This window comes from Perognathus longimembris, chromosome 6 (genome assembly GCF_023159225.1).
Source record: "Perognathus longimembris pacificus isolate PPM17 chromosome 6, ASM2315922v1, whole genome shotgun sequence".
NCBI classification, from domain to species: Eukaryota; Metazoa; Chordata; class Mammalia; order Rodentia; family Heteromyidae; genus Perognathus; species Perognathus longimembris.
In genome coordinates, this window is record NC_063166.1 from 2085921 (window position 1) to 2112616 (window position 26696).

Below are 26696 nucleotides of genomic sequence, written 5' to 3' on the forward strand. Positions count from 1 at the left end.
CTGATGTAAGTACCATGAAAAACAAACATCTAACTCCGTGCGTTACCACCACATGCACACTGCCACCGTGCAAGTTCACCCTTGGAAAGCCGCCGTTGTTCCTCACGCCCAGCTCTAGCACAGGTGGGGTGGTGGGTACACAGGGCTCCTGCTCCCTCCTGCCCTAGCCCTGACCCAGGCTGGCAAGGACACAGCTTCTCAATACATCCTTGAAAAGTAGGCGCGGAACCAGTCATGCTGTATTCCTTAGGTCGTTGCTTTGAAGCATTTTTCTTTTCATTTGGAAGCAATAGGTGACATTTGTAAAACGCTAATATATCCCCAGCTTCTAATGATTAGGATTCGAATTGGTTTTGATTGGTTAGAGAAAGATTCAAAATGCAGAGAGGGCCGAGTAACTTGTCAAAAGTTATTTAAGAACGAATGTCACATTTGGCATCTTGAGTTCAGCTCTGAGTCAAATATCTTCCCTCCTTCAAATCTGTCACATGAATACCCCTCAATAAAGCACAGATGGAAATTAGACATGACCCCGCCCCCCCAAAAAATTGTGCAGGTGTAAGGACTCAAAAGCTTTAGCTCAGTGGTTTCAGATTTTGTGTAAAGTTCCAGCAATTACATTTAAATTCAGGGAAGTTTTACTCTATGCTTTTATTTCTAGATAAATAAAACTATTTCAATACAATGACAAAATCCATGATTTCGGCTATGTACTGAACCAGTACAAATTGGATCAACATTCAGGAAAAAGTAAAAAAGAAAAACTGGTCAATACTTTCTCTAGTATGTATCATGTTTTAAATTTATTGTGGCTTATTCTAAATTTGATTTCACTGATAATCTATTTAGTTCCCTTCAGAATTCAAAAGCTGAATTGGTATTTGATGCCTTGTGAAGTTTTGTTTCACATGCACTTCAAGGGGCAGAGGAAATGTCCTGTGAATTTATCAGACTTCATGATGTTGGTACAAGACAAAATTCAATAATTCAACCAACAAAAGGAAGCATTATCAGAGATGCTACCTTAAAAATCAAAGTCTATCTGCATCAAGTCACTTTTTATCTTTTATTATCAGTTTTCCCTGAATAACACATCTACACAATTGGTCTGCTTTGAAAGCCCGTGGCAAGGCACCAAGGACTCGTACTAGTTTATTTAATTTGCTCTTTGCAGAGAAAAGAATTGAATTTATTTCTATTAATCCTCAATTTTTCTAAGCTTTGCCTAATTCATATCTGATCTTAGTTATCACTCCTAAATGTGATCAGATGAACAGAATGAGCTTTGTGGTGGTCACTTGATTTCACACGGGACACTTTGAAAGATTTAAACTTTCCTCCGACCTGTCACTAATATTTAAAACGGGTCATTACTGGGTAAGAGTTCCATTTATAAGGGAGCCCGTTGTGTTAAAATAAAATGGCAGCTAGAGATGCGATCGGTCAGAGAAACCTACAACGTCGCCGAGTTTTAGAGCTGCTGAACCCTCCCGTTTGCTTCCTTGGATTCCGCTCCATTTGCACTCGCTCGGTGCCGCACCCATTCAAAGGATGACTAGAACCAAGCAACGGTCCGTCCGCGCGTACCTTGAACTGGTCCGTTCTGCATGATTTCCCTCATTATCTCCGTCTCCTGGAATGAGAGCCGGGAATGAGCGTTCTCGGGGTGACCGCCCTTGAGCACGGGGGGCGCTTGGCGTGTACTGGGGGGCTGCACCGCCGGCTGCGGTTTTGGGGGGGGGATCCTTGGTCAGGTGATGTGAGCATGTTGAGTGGTGGGGGGAGGGGCAGTATCATCCACCAAGCCGTGCGTGCGGGTGTGCGCGTGTGCGTGTGCGTGTGTGCGCGTGTGCGTGTGCGCGCGCGGTGGGCGCGCGGGGCTCACTCACGTTGGAGGAGACGCGGTAGGCCGGCGAGCACTGGAAGATGCGGTTGGACTTCTCCACGCTGTTGGGACACGGCCTGGTGGCCTGGCGCTTGCCCCGCGCGGCCGCCCGGCTGGCCATGGCGCAGGCCTGAGCGCCCGGGTGCTGGTCCTTCACCAGCGGGTAGCACGCGTGCGACACCAGCCTGCGGGGCGCGGGCGGGAAGGACGCGCGTCACCCCGAGGACAGGGACGCGCTGCCGGGGAACAGTCCGTTCCCAGGCCCGGCCCGAGCGCCCCGAAACCGGGCCCGCGACCTCGAGTGTCAGCCGACGGAGGCCCCCAAGCTGGGCACCTGCCGGTCCTCCCGTAGGAGACTCTACGTCTTACTCCATCTACTGGACTAAGCAATCCCCACTTGCGGGAGAACTCCCCGGGGGCGACGGTGGCCCCCGAGAAAGTCGGCCACAATATTAGTGATAAAGGACGGCTTCTGCCTGCATTAAGCATAACAATAATGCGAAGAGGCCGCATCAGATATGAAAAAGACGATGCATGAACGTGGTTATTCACAAAGGGGGGAGTCTGATGAATTAGGCGGCGTTTGGAATCGTTGTAGTTGTGCTGACACGTTCGTAAGCTGTTGATACTTTCATGGTAGCACTTCAAAGACTGTATGTCTGTAGTCTATGATACCTAGGGGAGGGTGTCAAGATTACAATACATATAATCTAAAGTTTAATAAGGTAGACTAAAAGTAGTTTTGATATCTGGTTGGGAAACTGAACACAGCAAAGAGCAAATTCTCAGCCTCCAAATCGAGCATAATCCTCTTAAACAGAGTGGGGGGGAGGGGCGGAGCGACTCCCGTATCCGGGCGTCCGGGGCTAAAGCGGCCCACGAGCTCCACGAACGAGGGAGCCCGGAAAAGCATTTTCACCTCGGTGTGGGCACACGGGCAGGGGGCAAGACGGGAACAAGGGCATCAAAACACGCAAGCCTTTTAAGACCTTCAAGTGGCCTCAGACGGGAGCCTCGGGGGTGGAAAGGCGGCCGTGGGAATGGAACCCCGGAGGACGGATTCGAGAACAGACTCCGGTGGAGCCATCGCCCGGGGTACATCTTGTGATGGGGACCCAGGGGGACGGCACGATGGGACTCAGGGGCGCCCCCGTGGTAACTGATCGCCTCAAGCCCCCCGGTGCTGCCGCTGTTGTAATAACACAAGCCAGGAGCCACGCGCACACACCAGAACACACCAGATGGGCCGGCCAGCTCCCAGAACCCCTCCATCAGCAGAATGTGCGGGAGAGCCGTGAACGCCACCCGTCCGCGTGTGAGCCTGTCACCTCTTACAGCCTCTGACTGTTCTGCGGAAGACCCAGCGCCGAGAACCCGCGGGGAACTCCCGCAGGGCAGAGAAGCTCCGCGGCCCTTTCCCTAGCCCAGGAGCCCGGCCCTGGCACAGACGGGGACGTGGTGTTCGTGACATACTGCGCGAGTGTGGAAATCCAGCGGTCAGCTGACAGCGCGTGGGAGGGGGGCGTTCAACAGCATGGCTTCGTGGAGGCAACTGGGAAGTCTTTCTTTATTTTATTCTTCCTGTTGCTAATCTGATTTTCCTTGCCGTTATCTATCCATGGAGCTGGGGAAGAAGCTGGCGGATGGGGAGACGCCGCTTCGGTTCTCCCCCTTCCTCTCTGGAACCCCAGAGCAACAAGAGAAGGCGTGTCGCCATGATTCAGCAATCATTCCCAGGCCCTTCTGCTTCCAGTGGAAGTCCAGGCCTCGTGCCACACTGTCTTTGCGTGGACACATTCGGGGTGGGGGGCGGGGGGGGGGTCTTTGTCTCCATTCTGTGACCTGCGGCAGCCCCGGGAGGAGGGAAGCAGCGGAGGCCAAGCGGCTATTTACCCACGTTTCCTCAGGAACCACCAAGCCCTGTCGATGCTCCCGCCGTGGCAGCCATGGTGGTTCTTGGCACAGCACGAGATCAGGTTCTGGGGGGACAGGTTCGCCGTGTACTGACCTTTGGAGTGAATCGCGATGCGGTCAGCTGCCACGCCTGTTTCAAACAGCACACTGGTTAACAGACAAGGGGTGTCCCCCGGGGCCCTCCTAACATTGCAGGGAAATACGCAGGAGTCCGAATTTCAGCTAATTCAGGCTGCTGAAGATCTAGCTGACGTCATACCTGAAAACTGCAGAGCATTCTTTCATGCTCACGATACAATGGAAAACCACTACCTTAATCCTATCCTCTCAGACATGAAATTCACTTTTCCTATACAATGAGGTGAGTATATTATTAGTTACAAGCATCATTAACCATTGCAATGATTATTAATTAATACCTTTATTTGGTCACATGCAATCACATAGCTATAAATAAGTACAGATCTATGCATGGGCTGTATACAACAATATGTAACCACTGACATTCTGTTTTACATAATTAATCATGTGCATGTTGCTGTTAGGTATCCAAATGTATACACACATATACATTAGCCTCTTTAGACCTTCTACTCATCCACTTAACAATTCCCTAACATCAAAATCGTTGTCAGTTCATTCTTTCTCTCGACACGTTTGAGCACTAACTTGGCCCTGAGCACTGGAGCATTAGAAATTACAGTGATTCACAAGAAAGAGACAGGTAAAAGATCATTTTCTCAGGAAAGGATCAACTAGAAATCCGCACGTGCCATCGCTCTACGACCGTGGTCTCCTGCCAGGCTGTCCTGAGCCACGAGATAGCGAGAGAGCAGGGCTGCCTGCCACTCTGATTAGACACGTGCGTTTGCTGAATACCTAAAACCGTCTCGTCTGCAACGCTTGGTCTCACACTAACCCCAAGACGTTATCTCCTTCTCTTTCCCGTGAAGACAATAAAATCACCGTCTTTCTTTATCAATTGTTTTTTCGTCAGTGGAAGTGGGTCTTTTACATCAAGATTGCCTGTCGGTGCACTGTGATTTCTTTTCCAAAATAATTCACTTCAAAGTAATCCATGGCTTTGTGTTTTTGTTTGTGGTTTTTTATGTGACTGTGGCAATTCAGGAGATAAAATCTTGGGCTAGGTCTGAAATTATTGGACTTGTTAGCCTAGGTAAAAAGGAAATATCATTCAGACCCTTAGACTAACATTAACGGGTTACGTCACTATTGATTCTCATTCATTTATTTATTCGGGGCATTTAGGGCTTTAATCGTGCAGGCCAGCTCTTTTTTGTCTAGTTGGCCTTGTGTTTTTGCCTGGGACTGTCCTCAGACCATAATTATTCTACCTACGTCTTCTTCTATAGAGGGGGCCGTAGGTTTTCACCACCACACCGGCTAAGAGAGGGAGAGGAGGTCTTGCGAACGCTTTGCTCAGGCTCACTTGGAATTTCGCTCTTCCTGGTCTCCACCCCCTAGGAAGCTGGCAGGGAATACAGACGGGCACCACGGGACCTGGCACTCGCCTGTATACCCCGCGGGCCCGTCACTTCACAGTCAGGATCCATACTTGATTGAAAATGAGACTTAAAGCATTTCAACCACAACCACCCACTTCTCAAGCTCTACTTCCCCTTCGCAATCGGCCCGTAGCTAAGCATGGCTTTACGAATGTTCTGGAAGGAGACGCGCGGATTATGTACGGTCCCTACGCATGCTAGAACTGCCTGTGACGCTGCTTCTCTCTTGGGCTCTAGAGTCAGAGGGGGAATGTATACAAATGTAATTAAAATGATCTTATTACTTGCAGTGGAAAACGCCCAAGATGCCGCACAATTTTTCTGATCCAACGGGCCATGAGTCCATCCAGGCCACTTATAAGAAGCAATAAAAATCTCTGGAAGATCCGTGTGGGCAGGTAGAGAGGCCTGGGGGAGAGAGAGGCGCAGAGGTTAGATTTTCTCGTGTGTACTCCAGCAGCCCCGACGTGAAGATGCCACGCCTTTGCGCATGGCCATCCCTCCTCTCGAGTCCAGGTTTGGAGTACAGTATACTTTGGTGGGGTTTCTATTTCACTCCTTGCTAGAAAGGACAATTCACTGTGCGGAAGCGTGGTGTTAAACCAACCCATCAGAACAGCCCGTGGGGTATTTGCAATCCTTTTCAGCCAGTGTTCCTGTCAGCCTGTCACCCTGAGACCCCGTGACCCCGAGACCCGGCTCTCCACCCCTTCTGTTCTGGAGACTCGGAGGTGACTGGAATAGCGCAGGGATGCACGTAGATCGGCTTCTGGTGAACACGCTTGGAGCCGAGGGCCGCAGGCTTTGCTCGCACCGCTCCACCATTCCATCTCAGCTTGCCGGAGAGCCTCCGAGAGCCGGGGAGCCGCCCGGAGCCTCCGAGAGCTCAGCCCGGGAGCCGCCACGGGGAGCCGCCCAGAGTGGCCGGAAAGCCAGGCACAAGGTCAGCTGCACACAGTCACGGGAAGAGGCCAATTTAATAACACAGCAAATAAAATCTCATCCTTGTTGGGGCAACAAAGACATACCGATGGCCTTAAACCTCAGGGGGACTGAGTGACTCCAATGTGGGTCCCACACTTGAAAGATGCTGAGATATCTATATCTATATCTATATATAGATAGATAGATAGATAGATGTGTGTGTGTATGTATGTATATTTCAACTCTTAAAAACATTTTCCCCTGCAGGCACCTCCAGTTAAACGATCACACCAATGTGCCTCCGTTGCTTTTATGGCTTTTCTTTAAAAAGTATGAATGGGTAATCCTTCTCAATAAGATAAGGCAATAGAGAAACAATAATCAAAGTGACATTTTTCTTCAAAATATGTTTAACAATCCACCGGGCCAGATGAATTCCTGATGTTCACCTACTGGGTTTTCTTAAGTTTTTTTTTAATAAAAAATAAATAATAATTGCTACTCATAAAAATGGATCCCTGGGACACGAGGCCTGGATTACTCTGTGATTTTATTGGCCTCATGACATCCAATAACCTGACAAAATGAATACAGAGAAGAATTTAAGTCCCATTGTTCCATAAATACCATCCTCTTCCGTAAAGTAAGAGTGCCTTCGCGAGAGAAGATAAACATGGAATAACAGAGCTCAGGAACAGCCGTCTGGCTCCAAGAGATGATAGAGCTGACATCTTTTTTCTGCCAATCAAGCAGAATTGACGAGGAGAAGCCGCCGGGCTCCGTGCGGTAGTGAGCTGCCACCTGCCCAGCTACGCGGCCGGTGCGGCCCGAGAGCGGAGGGGCGATGGGAACCGGGCTCTTAGTCCTTTTCCTTGATTGCTCATCTTCTCCTACGGGTGGAAACACGGACGTTATCGACGGCCGCAGGACGTTCTTCCGGAGCGGTTGCAGGACCTGTGGACGGGGCCACCGTCAGGAGGAGGTGGCGGTCCCGCCCAGGACCGCCGCCGTGGCGCCGAGGGATCTGCTCGGGTTCACGCGTGTCGCTGCTGCGTGGCTTTCGCCGCCGGCGTCTGAGCTGGGTGACGGCAGCCCGGCGCTCGCGATGACCCCTGAAGCCACTCAGGCGGTGCCGTGTGTCACTGAGGTCCAGGCGGCACCCGGTGTCAGAAGGCAGCCCCACTCCAGAGGGGAAGAGGGAGACCACGTGCGCCGAGGAACCCTGAATCGCCTCGGACCAGCTCCTAAGGACGCCGGTGCCGAGCCAGGGCAACAGGCGATCTTAAGAGAGTTGGTTCATCAAGCAGTTCTGAGAACCTGGATTCTGAGAAGTCAAAAGATTTTTGTCAACGCGGCGGTGTGTTTTGATCGTTTTTTTAGTTTGTCAGACTCCAAAAGTTGAACTCCTGGGAAGAGCTTCAGCAATTCATCCTTCGGGCCAGTGCAAACGACGTTGCTTCGTTTCGTTGCATGCTGTTTTTATGGAAAGGGCAGGGCATTCGTGAAGAGGCCAGAGAGCGAGCACATGGTGCATCAAGACGCCAAACAACCTCCGGTTCATACGCCATCACATCCCCAAACATTTGTCCACACCGAGGGAAACTACATCTTCTTTTCGGAGGATTGTCCCGCGGTGATGGACTGAGTCCCGCTGCGGGCCAAAGCGGGCTCAACGCCATCGCCACGCTCTGCATCCACCCGGCTGTGACCGGGATGGAAGGGAACACGGAAAGCTCGAAACGCTGAGCTGATGGGGTGGACGGGGCGTGCGTTCTGCTACAAGAACAGGTGCGTGGGGAAGGGGCCGGGTACAGATTTCCTAACGTCACCTGGGAGCTTGAGCAGAGGGGAGGAGAACAGAAGAGTCTCGAAGGGTCCCGAGGCCGTTTCAATGCTGCAATCCCGGATTCCGTGACAGGACCGGGAGCTTCCTGTGCTGCCGATACCTGGTCCCCTCTGTGGATCGGAAGAACCTGAGGTGAGCCGAGGGGCGTGGCGATGGCGCCGGGACACCTGGCCGCGCCCTCGTTCCGCACGCCGACTCCCACACCTGGGGAAGCGCAGGTGTCCAACGCGCCAGCCGCACAGCGCCGGCGTGGGCAAGGCCCGCAGCGTTGCTCCCCTTCAGCCGCGCCCGCAGCGTTGCTCCCCTCCAGCCGCGCGTACCGCTGTTGAGCGGTGTCTTCCCTTCCGCAGGCAGCGTGCGGCGTCCCAGGAAGCCTCGGTCTCCACCGACGCCAGGCGCTGGACTAACGCCATTCAGACAGTGACTGCGAACCCACTAAAAAGCTCAGTGCCCTGGAAGCACTTACGAGAAAAGAAAGGAGAAACTGAAACCGGGGAATAGTCACCTTGGGGTTTGTTTTTTTCTTCCCCAAATATCTAATAGCTCAGTTCTGTTATTACTGAAACATGTTATCAAAAGGAAAACCAATTTCCTCCTGTGATAGTTAAATGGTGGAGAAATAAATCCAGCCAGCCAACCTCAATGTGCATCTAGGTAATAGTAAAGTGTTTGGAGAATTAGACAGCATTTTCAATTCTCCTCTAAACATTACTGTCTTTAAAGGTCGTGGCATGGTATGTACAACGTTACATTATCTAAACTTCCAACAAAGCACATAATGATATTGGTTTTTTGTTAGTGATGCCAACATAATTCATTTATATTGGGGAGCGAGAGAAGGATGTGTTATACTAGTTAATTATGAAGCTAACACAAGAATAATGCTAGGACAGGTTTGCCTCTGTCCGTGTGATGCCTCGTATCTGCCACTTTTAACTCTGATGCCATAAAGAACTTCTTGAGTCCAAGATCTCACACAGGCAGAGCAAAGGAGAGATTTTTGGATTTTCTTCATCTGCTGGAAAGCATTCCACTCCTAGCAACTGCCCCTATAACCTGCCTTTGCTGAAAATTGTTTATTTTTAAAAACTGGAGGAGATACCGGTTGACTCAGAGGCATAAGCACAAAAATAATTCTCACTGTGTGTGGAGGCAGATTGGTATCAAGTCCTGAGCAATTTCCATGTCACCATCTGGGTAAAAGATTAACCTGTTGCTCCTTCTGTGTTTTCCATGGCTGCCAGTTCGGCTCAGCCCCTGGCGGCTCACGCTCGTTCCTCAACCAGACACTAGGATAATCTCCACGCTCAGAACGCCCCAAGCTACTTGATTTATAGACAGAAATCCACTTCCGCATCTTACGTGCTGTGGGCGGCAGGACTTTGATAGGTCAGCTGAACTTTCCTTATTACTTTCCCGTCGTTACTTATCTCCTCTGTCTGACATCAATTCAGAGCGCGGGGTAACTGCAGTTCTCCTCAAGTAGAATCATTGTGAATTTTCATTTAACTATCACCGCAGAGATGTTTTCATGCAAACAAATCCCCAGGAACCAACAAAGGCTTGTGAATGGGGTTTTCTTTCCTCTCTGATGGGTGCCAGCTTGAGAGAGAACCGTGCTTTGTTTCGTCTGGATTTCAAATCACCCCAAACTGAGGAAGTGGCTTTGACCCTTGGCGTTGGGCCCACCTAGGAAGCATTTTCTTAAACGAAGCCAGCTCCTGTCCCGGGCTGGGGCAGGATAAGCTGGGGACGAAGTTCTCTTCCGCGTGTCAGTTTTGGAATTAGGACCTGAGAAAGGCCGAGCCCGAGCCACATCTGCAGAGAGTTCATCTTGCTGACTGCAGGGAAGCTCCGGAGCCATCCCCGCGCTGAGGGGTTCAGAACATCAGCTCTGTTTGGCGGCTTTGAACCTGCCCTGGCCCCAGCCAGCAGAGTCTCCGGAAGCCGGGAGGACGGTCTGTCCATCCAGAGCCATCTGCAAGGCCTGGCTCTGAACGCAACCAAGTCCGGCGTGGCCTTCACCCGTCTCAACCCCAGTGCGATTTGAACTCCTCCAACACTCGCCACTTAAAGATGTGGCTGACAACAGTACCCACTCGTGTCCAGCCTCTACTTCCCTCTCCTGCGGGGAGTCAAAAAGTGGCGTGTTCTAATCAGTCTTAAAGGTCAAACTCAATGTTCTCTTTGTTTCAGTTAGGTATACTGTAGCTATTCCTTCCGGCACCGCGGGCGTCTGAACCCAGGGCCTCCCCCTTGCCCGCCCCCCCTCTGCTGGTCCGCCACTCCGGCTCACGCTTCCGGGACGGCATCCTAGTGAAGTTACTCTCCGAGCGGGGATGACAGACACATACATAGTCACGGTGGGCTCCGTTCTGTTTCCTGCCTGGGCTGGCCTAGAACCGTGATCGTCCCCCTCTGCCTCGCCCACACAGCTGGGGACAGATGTGCCCTGCCGCCCCGGGCTACGGTTGAGAAGGGGGCTCACGGATCTCCCCGCCCATCGTGGCCGTGAGCTGCCGTGGTCCTACCACTCGTAGCCGGCGACGCGGCTAGGATTCCCGGCACGCGCTGAGCCACGGCCCTCGGCTTATTTTACCGGCTTCCGGTTGCACGGTGCACCCAAATCTCCTTGCACGAGCACGGGCACGCGGGTGAGCCGGGAGGAGCGCTTACCGTCACTTCGTTCATGCTCAGCAGCGTGGGGCCGGGAGGCGAGGTGCCCAGGCGGAGGGTGAAGCCTTCCTCTAACGTCATTCCCCAGAACTGGCTGTAGTTCTGGGCCGTCCAGCTGCCTTCCACGAAAGAGGAAACACGGACAGATGAGACACCGACTCCCCGGGTTCCCCTGGAGCTCTGCGGCCGCACCGCGGCAGGTCTCCCAGCGTGGACGCGGGGAAGCAGCTCCCGCCCGCTAGACAGTCTTGATAGCCTGTTCATTATTCCGACACTCGAATACACCAGACACTCCTCCCGAATTGGGTGCATCTCAATGACTGCAATGACTCATGGGAGACAGAAAGGGTAACAGGGAGAATACGGAATCTTCTCATACTGCACTTTAAAGGATTAAGTGATAAGAGCAATAAATGAAGTTCCTTTAAGTACCACGAAGTGGATTTTAGGAAGAAGCGTAAATATAAAGAAATGCACTTCTAATTTCCCCACCGTAATCTGTTTCCCCTATACTTTTGATTTGGAAAGATAGAGAACAGGTAAAAAGTTTCTGAGAAAAAAAATGAGAACAAACTAGTTCGACTTCTTTTTGTCCCCTTTGCTTTTTCCATTCCTGGGAGCGGAACCCAGGACCCCACATTCGCAGACCCAGACCCCCCCACTGTGCCCCGCTCCCGGCCCCGAGGCTAGTGGGGTATTGACGAGGCTCTTCTAGGGAGTATGTTAATTCGCACCCAGCCCTTGACTGTCTCAGTAATACGACATCAAGGGATGTGAACTTAGGTAGTTAAAAGGCTGGCGTATGTTTGTGAGATGCTTTGTGCTCATATTTAGTTGAAGATACTTTCTTTTAAAAATGAGACACTTAAATTTATCTGTAAATTTGTCTGGGAGATGGTAAACAAAAATTAGAAAGAACAAAGTAATTTAACACTACTTATTTACAATATTTAAATCTTGAGGGCAATACATTTTCAGATCTAAGCTTCATCCTGTTGTTTATGTCACAAGTTCCTTAAATGGGATGGGCTGATTAGAAATATAACTCAGTGTTCACCAGTATGCTTAGAAAGGGAATAAAATCTGCTAGTTCATAAAAGTGGTTTTGTTGCAATGTACTTTGAGGCCATCTTGGACTCCGTAGCAAGACTTTGTCTCAAAACAAAAAACAAAAATGGCACATGCCTCTAATCTCACCTAAATTCAGAAGGCAGAAGGTAAGAAATAAAAATAAAACAAAACCCACACGAAAGGAAACCCACAACCCAACCCCAATGAGCCAAACGAACAGGCGCAGCCGCCGCTGAATCTCCTCCAGATTGCCCACGGGCAAAGCGTGGCGCTTTGGAGCGCCAGGGCTTGCGGGCTTGTGTCCTGGGTTCCTGGAGCTGGGAAACACCAGCTTTTCAGGTCTCGTTAGGAACCTAACTCAAAGGCTTACCGAAGGACACGTGCTCACGTTCCGTGTGCCCCCCCCGCCATGATTTAAATAGCATCTAAGTCACAGAAGATTATCACTGGTTTTCCCCAGCAGCAGTTCCGTGTCACCAGGCGCTCACCTGCCCACTCCCTGGGCAAACACTCGCCCCCAGGGCCTGGGGTGATCTAAGAATATTTACGTCAACAAGTAGGACTTTGTACATTTTCTATCTTCCCAGGACACGGAGCCCCTGTGCTGGGGAAGGAAGCGATTCTTCTGCATTTAGGAAACTATGGCCCGGAATTGCTTCCCTGTCCTGGGTGCTTGACCCCCTTTCCGGAACGTGGGAGGCGTGGCCGAGGAAGAGAGAGCCGGGGGGGGCCGAGACCAGCCAGCCGGCCTCTGCCTGGGCCGCGAGAAGGAGGCCTTGGAGAGGAGAGACCAACGCCAAAGGTCAACTCTGCCAAGCCCCTCGTACTGCAGTAGAGAGCGCCTCGCCCCGCCGCCCGCACCCCAACACCTGCAGAGCTGAAGGCTGCTGGGCTCTGTGCTCCTTTGCTTTTCTGCATGCATTTTTATTACTTAAGTTTACCTTATACACTCCAGGTCTGCACACCTTCTGTCTTTCTGTCCTGCCTCTCCTTCTCAGACAATGACCATGTTCAGAAGGAAATGATGCATCATTTAAACCTAAAGGGCAACCGGATGCCACCAAGTCAGAACTGGGGGTGGGGGGGGGGAGTGGGGGGTTCTCACCCGAAGTCTCCAGTATTGATGTGTTCAAGCAATTCCGGGCGCACGAGGCAGGCGTGCTGCGAACATCTCCACTGCTGTCCGGCACATGTGCTGTGAAGACACCACAGTCACTGGGCAGCCCGGCCTTCCCGGAGGGCACGGCAGAACCGATGGCCAGCGTGGCAGAACCGATCGCCAGCGTGGCAGAACCGATCGCCAGCGTGGCAGAACCGATCGCCAGCGTGGCAGAACCGATCGCCAGCACGGACGGCAGGAAGACCTGACAGTCACGGGGCAGCCCGGCCTTCGGGGAGGGCAGAACCGATCACCAGCGCGGCCAGCAGGAAGACCCGAAAGGCCACTGCGGGGTTAACATGGGCCCTGTGTGTCTCATTCTTGGAGAAAAACAAACTGAACACATGTAGTAGCTGCCAGTCAATGTGCTCCTAGCCTCCACTTGAGGCAATTGATAAACGAGGTGACCACATATTCACGGAATCGCTTTTTAAATACCCTTTGGAAAGTAGATTCCATGTTCTGGTACTTAGAAACTTCCCCAAAGCAGCCTGTTTTTTTTTATAGAGAGTTCTTATACTCATAAAAAAGGCAACTTGCCGCTAGTCTATTAAAATGTTCATAATTAAGGGGTGCGCATAATGTCGCCCCGCGCATGGTGGAGGCTCATTATCAAGAACATTAAACTCAATCACTGAGCGATACATGCATAATTATGCTTTGAAATACGCTTTTCGGGTGCCCTCCTACGTGGTGAGGTGTCCCATGTTATGGAATGCCAGCCCGTGTTTAAGCACGTGCTTTGCCCCACCGATGTCCCTCTTAGCTGAAGAAAACATACACAGACCACAGGGTTCGATCCCGTGTCCCTCCGTCATTACCAGGAGTTGCAGTTCTCCTTAATTACTGATCCTTCTTTGAAGTTCTGCCCGTCTCTGACGCAACCTGTATGCAGAATATGCACACACGTTAAAATTCTCCTTGGACCGCAGCACATGGGTGTGACAAGAATCTAAACCTAGGCGTAATATTCCAACATGCAAAACTGTTGGATGCCAATCTGATAGCAATCCACGCGGCTACAACAAGGTGTGTGGATCAAGTTCTTTCTGGATGTTCCAATAGCTTTTATCTGTAAACGGCTGCTATGTCACAACAGAAAGGATTTGTAAAGCCTGGATTGCCACAGACTTAATCACTACACCAAAAAATAATTAGTTTGTTTATAGATGAGCAATATAGCAGCATTTTAATTAATTTACGGCTTGTTTTTTTAAAGTAACCAGAGCCGCGGCCAGTGACCCACACTGGTAATCCTAGACACTTCAGATGTTAAAAAATGGCTAAGGTCGTTGGGATCACGGAGGCCAGACCGAGAAGAAGGAAAAAAAATCCCAAGCTTGCCAGACCCTTTCTCAAGAGCTGAAGCCAGAGGCTTACAGCCGTTTTCCGGGCCCTACAGAAAGCCTGACATTGGAGGATTGTGCCAGAAATTCGACCAGGCAGAAAGGGAGACCTCACCTCAAAAATAACAAGGAAAACTCAGGGCTGGGTGCAGGAAGACTCAGAGGTCAGAGCATCTGCCCAGAGGTCAAACTCCTCCAGTTCACCTGCCCCGCCCCGGGGTATTAATCAGATCTCATGAGTGGGTGTTAACTCATTATGGGTGACCAGAGCAAGGAGTTCATAAATACAGGCCAAAATACAAAACAATTCATTGGATTTACCTAAAAACATAGATAAACCCTGTTTTTATTTCCTTCCTCCCTTTCCTTTTTTCCTTTTCTGCTTTTGTCTTTTGGTTTCCTTCTTGTGTTTCTTTTTCTGGCTTCTTCTGCTACTAGAAATTGAACTCAGTGCCTACGGCTTGGTAGGCACACACTCTACCTCTTTAGTCACCTCCACTCTTAAATTCTACATTTTTCTTCAGTTCTGAGTTCAAACCCAACCAGGGCCAAAGTTATATATAATAAGTAAATGAGAATAGCATCATGTCTTGGGGGAAAGTTTCTGTGTGTATGAAAAAAATAATAAATCACAGTTGTCTGTTAATTTTTTAATTTTTGTACGTTTTTCCAATTTTGTGAAGGTCTCTTTCCTTTTCAACCAATGACTTCTAAAGCTAAGATAAAAGAAAGGGAAAATAACTTTCATGAGAATAATTACAGCTTAATATGATATTTTTGCTACTAACTAGAAATGATTAGTTATCTCTTTTCACAATGAATACAGTAAAAATAAATAAATAAATAAAACTGTGTCAGGAACGTAAGTTCTCCTTAAAATATGACCATAAATAGGTGTTCCCAAAATTCTAGCTCTCGAGCAAAAATGAATTTTGAAGAAGTAACAACTGCTTTTCTGAATGAACTATATGCCTTCACTAAGAAACTCTCCAGTATAGCACTATGGCTTTAGGTAAGCATTCTACAATCTCAAAGTGCAAGGCACTGTTCAATTGAAGACGGGCATGCCGGTGTGGGCCTGCAGTTTTGGCTACTCGGGAAGCTGAGACAGGAGGATGGATCGAGTGCGGAAGTTTGAGGCCTGTTTGGGCGATACAGTTTGACCTATCTCCACCACAACCAAGAGCAATACGATCGTATTTACTCAAAGGAAGAACTTGAAAGTGCAGAGATCTAAACAGCCACTGTCGTGTTTTTATGTAATTCTTCATTCACAATTCTTACAGACTGTTGTGGCGGTCCCCACAGCAAATCTTACATTTTGTGTTCTAGGACAAAACCTTCTTCACTGAGAAACAAGTTGCCACCTAGCAAAACCCAGTGCAGTGTTGGAGTGAAGTGTCTCCTAACCGTTCCCTGAAGCCGTGACTGGATAAGGGCCGGAACCGGAGGGAAAGGCCCACTTGCAATTGCTATTTGTTTTTAATTCCTATTTTTTTAAAGCATTCACCAGAAACCCCAGCTGACTAGAAGCAAAGGCAGGAGAGTCACATCGTGTGTCACGAGTCCTGGAGAAATGCCTCTAAAATTTCTCCGTGGGGCGTGCCTACTTTCATGTTTGAGCGGGGAAATCTAACGTGATAAAGAATTGCGTCATCACTTCTAATGAGGAAACCTGCCAGATAGTATATGAACTGTTAAAAGTAAGCAGCATCTACCCGTATGAGTAATGACGAACACTAAGCACTATTCTTAATCCTGCAATTCAAACCAAATATTAAGATAGATGAGAATTAACACAGAATGTAAGGAGAAAATTGTTATTCTGCGTAAAGAACTTTTAGAAGTTTGGGAGTAGCCAGGCGCTGGTAGCCCACCCCTGTAACCTTAGCTACTCAGGAGGCTGAGATCTGAGGATCGCAGTTCAAAGCCAGCCTAGAAAGCCCATGAGCTTCTTATCTCCAATTAACTACTCAGAAAAACTGGAAGTGGTGCGGTGGCTCCAGTGGTAGAGGGCAGTCCAAGCCCCAGGATGGGCACCCCAAAATAGTTTGTGACTAACGGGATACACAAATACTCTACAGTCATGTATAAAATTACCTTGGATAGACCCCGGCAGTTACCAGAGGCCTGAACAAATAGAGTAGAAGGTGGAATGGGAAACGACACATGAATGGAGGTGAGTCAAATAAGCAGGCAGTGTGATATCGCACAATGCAGTGTGGATAGGTGGCAACAGTATTCTGCACACCTAAAAAATCTAAACATAGTGAGTGCTTTTTACCACGAAGAAATGACTCATGTCTGAGGAGCTATCACATTACCCCATTAGCAAGTCCACCTTTCTGTGTTCAGCTATCAGCTAAACTATGTGTAATAAAAACGACCAATTATTGGGGCAGTTATGATCAAAATGTTAGCTTGAATCCTGAGCTAATATCCTAACTAACGTCCTTAAAAATTGCTGGCGGGAAACCAAATGTCCACAGCTCCTACGTTAGCCGAGACAAGCGAGAGGAAGCGTGTGTTTGCTGAGGGCGACGTAAACGGCGTGACGGGCCGTGAGCGGCAGCGCCACGTCACGGGCAGAAACGCAGCGTGGGCTGAGACCACGCGGGGGAGCCCCGCGTGGAGAGCGGGGGAGGCCCCGCGTGGAGAGCGGGGGAGGCCCTGTGAGGACGCGGAACCGCATGTCATGGAGGAGCCCCGCGTGGAGAGCGGGGGAGCCCCGCGCGTGGAGAGGGGGGGAGCCCCGCGCGTGGAGAGCGGGGGAGCCCCGCGAGGACGCGGGCCGGCGTGTGTCCGGGCACGCAGGGGGACTCAGACGCCCCGTCCAGAAAGGAGACGCCCAGTTCACGCCCGGAAGGCCCGCCCGGGAGGTCACACCCGCGTGTCCAGAGCGGCGGGACACGGGAGCGAGACCGCTGACACACCACAGAGGCCCGTGCTCACGACCCCCCCGCCCAACCCTCCCTCCCGCCTGCAGCCCCACGATGGCTCCGCACCGTGCGCCCTGTGTGTCCTTACACACTCACCCCGCACGCCTGAGGCGCTCCACCTGACACACTCACCCCGAACGCCTGAGGCGCTCCACCTGACACGCTCACCCCGCACGCCTGAGGCGCTCCCACCTGACACACTCACCCCGCACGCCTGAGGCGCTCCACCTGACACACTCACCCCGCACGCCTGAGGTGCTCCCACCTGACACACTCACCCCGCACGCCTGAGGCGCTCCACCTGACACACTCACCCCGCACGCCTGAGGTGCTCCACCTGACACGCTCACCCCGCACGCCTGAGGCGCTCCACCTGACACGCTCACCCCGCACGCCTGAGGCGCTCCACCTGACACGCTCACCCCGCACGCCTGAGGCGCTCCACCTGACACGCTCACCCCGCACGCCTGAGGCGCTCCCACCTTACACACTCACCCCGCACGCCTGAGGCGCTCCACCTGACACACTCACCCCGCACGCCTGAGGCGCTCCACCTGACACACTCACCCCGCACGCCTGAGGCGCTCCACCTGACACGCTCACCCCGCACGCCTGAGGCGCTCCACCTGACACGCTCACCCCGCACGCCTGAGGCGCTCCACCTGACACACTCACCCCGCACGCCTGAGTCGCTCCACCTTACACGCTCACCCCGCACGCCTGAGGCGCTCCACCTTACACGCTCACCCCGCACGCCTGAGGCGCTCCACCTTACACGCTCACCCCGCACGCCTGAGGCGCTCCACCTTACACACTCACCCCGCACGCCTGAGGCGCTCCACCTGACACGCTCACCCCGCACGCCTGAGGCGCTCCACCTGACACACTCACCCCGCACGCCTGAGGCGCTCCACCTGACACACTCACCCCGCACGCCTGAGGCGCTCCACCTGACACGCTCACCCCGCACGCCTGAGGCGCTCCACCTGACACACTCAGTCTGTACATGTTTGGTGCCCCCACCTTACATACTCAGTCCTCACGACTGTGGTGCTCCCACCTTGCACACTCATCCTGCATGCCTGAGGTGCTCCCACCTTACACTCAACCTGTACATGTGTGGTGCTCCGCTTACACACTCAGCCTGCATACATGGGTGCTCCCCCTTGCACACTCAGCCTGCACACCTGTAGTGCTCCCGCCTTACACACTCAGCCCTCACACCTGCGGTGCTCTCCTTGCACACCTGGCCCACACATGTGGGTGCTCCTTACACACTCATCCTGCACTCCTGGGGCACTCCCGCTCCGCTCCCCCACCAGGGAGGAAGTGAGGTCGGAGGAGCCCGCGCCGTTGCACGCATCGACTCCACACCAGGCTTTCGGCCTGTTCCACACAAGTCACCGCCCCCCCCCTGCCATTTGCAGGTAAGGCCTTGAACTCAGAGCTCGCTCAGCCGGAGCTCGACCTGCCAGTCCCCGCCTCCAGCCCCCTTCTCTAAGAATAACTTGGACGTTCCAGACTACTAGAAATAAAAAGATGCGTGGGTGTGTCGCATTCCCGGGGCGGGGCAGCGGCTAGGTTTGTTTGCTTTCACGTGGGACTTAATGGCCGTGTTGGGGTCACAGACCGTGCTGCAGTCCACGGAGCAGTAAGTAAGGGAGTGAAATGCACACCCGTGTTTATGACCTTGTGTCAGTCCCCAGCTTGCTACGACGCGGACTCCACCACCCTCATAGCTCTGACAGACACAGACTGTGTGCACACCTGCCGGTGCCGAGATTGAACCCAGGGCGCTAAACCCGGCCGGCGGACCTCCTGACCTCCGCCACAGTGGGGCCTCCACACACTCCGAAAGTCAGAAAAAGTGTCAGATCCTCCTTATCTAGGCGGAAGAGTGTTTGAAACAGGAGCCAGACCGGAACTTTCCTGAAGACACCAACACGATGCAAGTGCCCTGCTCCCGAACCAAGGCAGTCCACAGTTAACAGTTCAAGAAATTCCCCACGGAAACCACCTGCTCCTCAGAAGGGAAGGAGGGGGGAGGGAGGGAGGGAGGGAGGAAGGAAGGAAGGAAGGGAAGGAGGGAGGGAGAGAGGGAGGGAGGGAGGAAAGGAAGGAGGAAGGGAGGAGAAGGGAGGGAGGGAGGGAGGGAGGGAGGGAGGGAGGGAGGAAGGAAGGAAGGGAAGGAGGGAGGGAGGGAGGGAGGGAGGGAGAGAGGGAGGGAGGGAGGAAAGGAGGGAGGAAGGGAGGAGGAAGGGAGGGAGGGAGGGAGGGAGGGAGGAAGGGAGGGAGGAAGGGAGGAAGAAGGGAGGGAGGGAGGAAGGAAGGAAGGGAGGGAGGGAGGGAGGGAGGGAGGGAGGGAGGGAGGGAGGGAAGGAGGGAGGGAGGGAAGGAAGGGAAGGGAAGGAGGGATTCTCGGGTCTCGCTATGAACTCAAGGCCCCAATGCTTCTTCAAGGCCTACCTTCTGGGTACCAAGGCAGAGCTTGGGGGGGCCTTTCGTTTTCTCCACGGCAAAAGGACCGGTAATCGGGACAGCAGTCTGAGTTGTCCCTCTCACAGAATCTATCGCAGTAGCACACCGCGTCCGCCTCGTGGAACGGGGTGACGCAGGCGTCGTCCCTGGCCTCGCAGCACCCCAGCGCGCGGCAGTAGCGGCCTTGGGGAGCGGCCCTCTTGGGGCGCGTACCTTCCGAGCGGCTGCGGCTCCGGCTGGAACGAGCTCCGGGGCCCGCGTCTCCTCCAGGCCACACGTGCGTCTCGGTCCAGACTTCTGTAGCCAGATAAGAGAGAATGAACAGCTTATACCCGGTCCACATCCTCTGCAGATCGGGCCCGGCTCCCTCGCGGTTCAGCCGGTCCTCCTCTGTTCTGATTGTTCCTCGGAGCCCCAAGCTGATCACCAAGACACTTCAGCCTGAAGCCTGGACCGCAGCCTTTCCTTGAGCATACTTCTCGCAGTTAATCATTAGTCAGGAATTTCAATGTTTGCCCAAGGTAATGTAAGTGCTAGAAAGAGACTCATAGAATGTCTTCGGAGTTAACAACGGCCTTTCCTGTAGGGTAGAAAGCTGACGGTATCCTTAAGCTGTCCACCTAAATGACACTTCAGCGAGTGTCCCCCGCAAAGTTCCAGATGCTCAAATCTGAATCCTCTTGGTTAGGCACAGGTTCACAGGATGGCCGCCACCGCCGCGGACCAAGTGCGGGGGAGTCACGAGTCAAAGCTCCTTATCCCTGTCACCGGCGCGCGTGGCATGGCGAGCAGGACCCGGGCGACGCCGGCTGGTTCTGCCTGGCCGGGCACACCCTGGCTCCGCTTCCCGTCTGTGCCCCGTGTGGGAAGCCCCAACCACCACTGCCAGACGCAGTGGGGCTTGGAGGGGGACTGGAGCCCCATCAGTTCTCCCTGTGGTGACCTTCGCCCCCCACCCGGGCTCTGCCCGGCTCAGTGGAAAGCCGCAAGGTCTAGCCAAGGAAAGTCGGGGCGCCCAGCAGACACCCACGGGGGAGGGAGGGAGTCGGGAACAAAACTCAAAGGTCGCCACGCCGGTGGTGTTTCTGTCAAGCTCTGCACTTACCGTGGGCCTTGCTGGTGTATCATTAACGATAATAGCTCCCTCGGGACAGGGGACACCCCGCTGGGTGAGGACGGGCTCGGCCGACGGCTGCACGGCTGGGGGAAGGACTTGTCTCAGCCAGGCCACCGAAGTCTGGACTCCAGTCCCCAAGCTGTGGGACCCGGGACGTCCTCAGTGACTCTGCCGAGAAGCAAGGCTTTTCCTCTGCGTGTCTCCTTGGTGACTCAAGTCCTCCCGCCTTGTCCTCTGACCCTGTCTGTCATTTACCCCCCGCCACGCTCACCGGCCCCGGTGTCACGCGCCTGAGGTTAGGCCTGAGGGTTGCTCCGGAAGACGGGGAGAGGAAGGAGGAGCAGATGAGCTCGGCGGCCACGCGTTGACGGACCTCAGTTCAACGTCTCGTGACCCGTGCTTAGCCCGCGTCGGATTCACGAAGGGAGGGCGTGTGGCGTTCCTACACACGCGCGGGAGGCACGCTCGCCCCCCACCGCTCTCCGCACCCCTTTCCCCGGGCACAGCAACGCCATCCGCCGTCGCGGTTCTAGACTCCCACGCGCGGACACCGCGCGGGCCTCCCACCCCCTGGCCGCCCTTTTTTCCTACATTTTCCTGCTGACGCCCCCGCCGGCACAGAAGCGTTTGGTGGCGCGCGCATTTCTGGGTGGAGAGAGCCTGGACACACCGGTTCCCCGCTGAGCACCCGTGGAAATGTCCACGGCGACCTCGTTTCAGTCTGAAAGAAGACACGGGAGACGGGGACACAAACTCCATCGCGTCCCCCACCTGCTTCCACTCCGGCTCAGCCTAACGCCAGGGCCGTGCCGCCTATTCTCTGCCTCGTGGTGGACTTGGAGAAGCCGGGAAAACTCGGTCACGGCGGAACCCAGAAAGGGAGAAAGGAAATGCCCGAAGGCGAAATAGCGCAGCAACAAATACTAGCGGGAAACGACTCGTCACTGGAGGGCAAGTGGCATTCAGGAGTAAGAACAGCGTTTTCCTCCCACATCAAAATTCTGTGCTCAATATCATTAAAGAGGAAATAATGGAGAATGCAAAAGTGTTACTTCTAGAGCCAATAAAAACGTTTAATTAGTGCTTGATTTCACAAGAAGCACTTGAAAACGAGAAATAGCTGTTATCTCTCGGCACACTTGTGCTGTAGTGCTTTGAGGAAAGTTGGTTTTGTTCACTCATTCTTTTATTCTAATAATAGAAATATCACATTTCTTTCCTCATATGTGGAATCCATAACTACAAAAATGAACAAAAATGTGGGGAGGTACAAAAGTTGGTCTTTGGGGAGAGAAGAGTGGAAAGCGGGAGGGTAAATGGAGAGGTTTCAGGGTGAATGTGAATCCATGCCTTAAATCAGATTAAAATCCATTAAAAGCAGTAAGCAAAGTGAAGAGGGATGAGGAGGGACAAGTCTCTGATAGCATATTCTATGCATATACGGAAGCAGTACAGTGAAACTCCTTTGTCCAATGAATGCACACTAATAGAAACGTCAATATTAAAGTATACTAACGGCTGGGACTATGGCGTAGTGGTAGAGCGCTCGCCTGGCATGCACGAAGCCCTGAGTTCGATTCCTCAGTACCACATACACTGAAAAAGCGGGAAGTGGCACTGTGGCTCCAGTGGCAGAGTGCTAGCCTTGAGCAAAAAGAAGCCAGGGACAGAGCTCAGGCCCTGAGTTCAAGACCCAGAATGGTTTGCCACCCTGGTCATGTGGAATTGTCTGTACGTTCCATTAGTGTGTTTGTCCTCGGAGGGCAGTGAAGTTCTTGGCATACACTTGACGCTCAGTATACTTCCATTTATTCATTTTTTGCCAATCCTGGGCCTTGGACTCAGGGCCTGAGCACTGTCCCTGGCTTCTTTTTGCTCAAGGCTAGCACTCTGCCACCGGAGCCACAGCGCCACTTGCAGCCTTTTCTGCTTTGTAGTGCTGAGGAATCGAACCCAGGGCCTCGTGCATGCAAGGCGAGCTTTGTCTAATGAATGCGCACTAGTGGAAATGTCAGTTTAGTAACATCCCAAGGCCTCGAAGGCTCCTGTGGGGAGGCGGAGAAAGTTAGCAAGGCGAGAGGGGCCTCGCTGTCCATGGCCGCTGGTGGCACAGCACCGAGGGGCACACCGCTCCTCGAGTCTTCACAAGGCGCGCACACCCGCGTGTAAACCACACAAGGAAAACACGGCCCCCAGGGCCTGGCAAGCCGGCCGGGCCCCGGGGGCCACCCCCCCACCCCCGGCCTTCTGGAGCCTTCCACGTCTCCTGGCTTCCGTCACCTCCGCAGCTGCAAACGGAGCTGGCAGGCTCGGGCTGGCCCTGGGCTCTCGGGGGGGTGCAGTGCTGTCGGGTGGACGCTCAGGGTGCCACTCCTTGACACCGATGTCAGGCAGAGGTTCAGAACCCCGAGGACTGAGCTTGACCAGAACAACTCCTGACCCAGACGCGGGACTGTGGACGCCACCTGTGCAGCCCGTGGAGGGCGGACAGCCCTGGCGGTCATTGCGGCAGCAGAGCAAGTGACCGCCCCATCGGCACGCTCATCACACCGGCTCTCCGTCCCCCCGGGAACCGCGGCAGTCCCAGGAAACGTAGCAAGGAAAGCTCAGAATCCTAAGACATTTGGGTCAGCCACTTACACCTGAGCTAGCCCGGCCCTCCTGCCTGAAGAGTATATATACTGTGACATGGCTTTGTTTTAATAAACCTGATTTTTAAAAAAAAACAACCAAAAAAAACCATTCTGTTTGGTGTTAGCTCTGGGCTATTGGAAAATAGTCTTGCTTCTACTAAGGCAATTTCAATCTCCCCCTAGTTCGTTAAGTAGTTTCATCATGAAAGGGTGTGTTAAATTTAATCAATATTTTTTCTGAATGTATTGAGATGATTATCTGATTTTCATGCTTTTTTTCTGCTAGTGTAGCGTATCACATTGATTGAATTCCCAGTGTTAAAACATCCTTGCAATCCAGAGATAAATGGAACTTGGCCACGGTGTATGATCTTTTTAATGTACCATTGAATTTGGTTTGACAGCGTTTCATTAGCATTTTTATATCTGAATCATCAGGGCACTGTCCTAAATTTTCCTCTCTTGTGGTATCTTTATCTAGGCTTGCTTGACATTGAGGGAAGGTAAGACTTACCTGATACCAATGAGTTTGTTAGAGTTCCTTCCCTTTCTTTATTTTTTTCTGCTAGAGTTTGAGAAGAGCTATCATTAATTCTTCTTTATATGTTTGGTAAAATTCATCAGTGAATTTTGGGCTTTTCTTTGGTGGGAAGTTTTTATTATTAATTTATTAGACTTCCTAGTAATAGATCTGCTCAAAGTTTATGTTTCACTCTGATTCAGACTTAGTGGTTTGTATGTTTCTGGGTATTTATCCATTTCCTTTAGGCTGTCAGACTTATTGGTATATACTACTTTATATGTAACTTTTTTTCTTCTGATGGGATTTACTTGAATCTCCCTTCTTTTGTTTGAGATGGCTAAAGTTTTGACAATGTTGTCCTTTCAAATAAGCAACTCTTAGATTCATTTACTTTTTTCTATTGTTTTTCTATTTCATTTGTTTTTGTCTAGTGTTAATTTCTTGAAATGTACTGTCATGTCATTCGAGATGTTTATTCTTTTATCATGTAGATATTTATCACTATCAATTTCCCTCTTGGTGCTGCTTTTCCTTCATCTCATAATTTTGGCGTGTGGTGTTTCCTTTTTGTTTACCTCAAGATGTTTCCGAACGTCCCTTTTTATTTCTTCTTTGATCCTCTATTTATTCAAGAGTTCACACTAGTATCATTTCCACCTATTTGTGAATTCTCCAGTTTTCCCATCTGCTATTGACATATACTGAATCCTTTGTAGTAGAAAAAGAAATTTGATGTCATCCTACTTTCCTTAACTTTGTTGAGACTTGTTCCAGGATCTACCACGTGACCCACCCTGCGGCTGTGCTGTGTGTGCCGAGAGCTAGAGGAGGCCCTGCTGCGTGCCCAGCACGATGGCACAGACACTGCCCCAGGACGCTCCCCCCTCCCCCCCCCCCCAGGACAGAGCACAGAGCACACAACGCCACTTGCCTGGAGATCTCAGTGGTGTAGACATTCAGAATAGGTGGTCATTGAAGAGCTGTGTGTGTGTGTGTGTGTGTGTGTGTGTGTGTGTGTGTGTGTGTGTATAAAAGAACTTCCTGAGAGCTAACCTGCGCCTCTTCGGGGCAGAAATGGTCTTGCATCTCATTCTGAACACTAGTGATGAACACTTGGTGTTGACAACCTGGAGTTGTGCAGAGGAGACTCTGCAGCTAGACCTGGACTTCAGAGCGTCACAAGGCCACGGGCAAGAAAGCATTTCGCCATCCTAACGTCCTGCATGATGGATGGGGGCTCGGAAGAATGATGTCAGACTTTCTCCGTTCTAATCAGAATGGATTCTTTCAGCCTCTAATGTCTGATTTCTCTGGCAGCTTGCTTGCAGGCACGGATTTGTATTTGTGAATATGTGCTACAAGTCCAACCTTGAGCTGTCAAGATAACAAAATAATGCTTTAAAATTGGCTGGTAATCATGAGGTACAGAAAGTGTGTCTATTTCAGTTAACATGCACACCTATATGTGAGAAAGAAGTGTGTGTGTATGTGCGCGTGTATGCGTGTTATACTGAGAAGTTGTGATTACAGCCAGGAGGCTGTTTTGGGTTTGAAGAGGAGTGACTGGCAGGACACCTATCGGCTCATTTTTCTTTCCCAGCAGCCGCCATGCCTGGATCTAAATCTGGAGCGGCCACTGAAGAGCTGGGACCCGACCCAAGGCAAAGGCTGGAGGGTAACGGGATAATCAACCGTCTTGGAAGTGCTTGCCAGGAAACACCTTCACCGTGGTTGTGTCCCGGCTGATACTAGCAGGGAAAGGGAGTTCCCTCTGTAGGAAAACAGCTGAAACTCTCTCTCCGCAAGGCAACCCAGAGGAGCAGGGGTCCATTTTTATCTTCTACTGGTAATAGAGATAAAGCCCTTACTTAGGAAATTGCCTTGCATATACTATCTATCTTAATAACCCTAAGAAATGTACCTTATGTAACAAGAATGACTTAGGATTCTGAGCTGACAGGCAGCCTTACCCTCATACATTCTGTTCATTTAAATTCTCTAAAATATGTAGAACTCTCACAAGGCAATCGATAGAAACTGAAAATTTCATGAGCGTGGGTTTTTTTTTTTTTCCTTCCAGGAAGTCAAGTGCATTTTCAATCATCAACGTTTTTCAGTGTTGCTTTCAGCGTTGCTACCTGCTTTTAAGATATGGTAGAAAATGCAGATGACCTTCTCCCACAGTTTGCTAATCAATACCTTGCTAATCATTACGGCGGACGCGTCCCCATGGCTGCGGTCCACGCCTGCCCTGCTTTCCCACTGGCCCTGGGGCTGGAACCTTCAGCAGTGCACCCAGCTCTGAGGAGGCTAAAGGATTAGAAGGCTTGGGGAGGTGCCAGACCGGAGCCAGGGTCGGATCCAGGCCCGGCGGGGAGGGACCAGGCGGGAACGCCCCGGTGTGCGCTTTGGCCGAGAAGGGCTGCGGAGCTGACCATCTTGGAAGTTCCTCCGCGGCAGGGCAGGGCCCGCATGCACAGCGCCGGAGCAGAGCGTGGTCCACAGCTCCATCCGTCCTTGAAGTCACTGTGGCTTGGATGGTTTGGTTTTCTTTTTTGTTTGTTTGTTTTGTGGTGATGATTCCAACTTTCTCGAGCTTTGTAATGCTTTCGTTTGCCATAGAGGAAGAAGGGGAGCTTGGTTCTGGTGAATTTGGGGG

General features: G+C 51.8%; 1 protein-coding gene across 1 annotated transcript in view; it reads right to left on the bottom strand.

Annotated features, from left to right (window-relative positions):
* Window positions 1-20122, bottom strand: part of Tinag (tubulointerstitial nephritis antigen) — a 43208-nt gene extending 23086 nt beyond the window's left edge. Inside the window, exons 1-8 of the mRNA XM_048347607.1 lie at window positions 19753-20122; window positions 13823-13886; window positions 12948-13037; window positions 10772-10886; window positions 5610-5733; window positions 3779-3929; window positions 1890-2070; window positions 1588-1633 (exon numbers count right to left, since the gene is read on the bottom strand). Of these exons, the coding sequence (XP_048203564.1) occupies window positions 1588-1633; window positions 1890-2070; window positions 3779-3929; window positions 5610-5733; window positions 10772-10886; window positions 12948-13037; window positions 13823-13886; window positions 19753-20107 (1126 nt within the window). The 5' untranslated portion in view covers window positions 20108-20122. The remainder of the gene's footprint in view (window positions 1-1587; window positions 1634-1889; window positions 2071-3778; window positions 3930-5609; window positions 5734-10771; window positions 10887-12947; window positions 13038-13822; window positions 13887-19752) is intronic.
* Between the last annotated feature and the right edge of the window lie 6574 nt (window positions 20123-26696).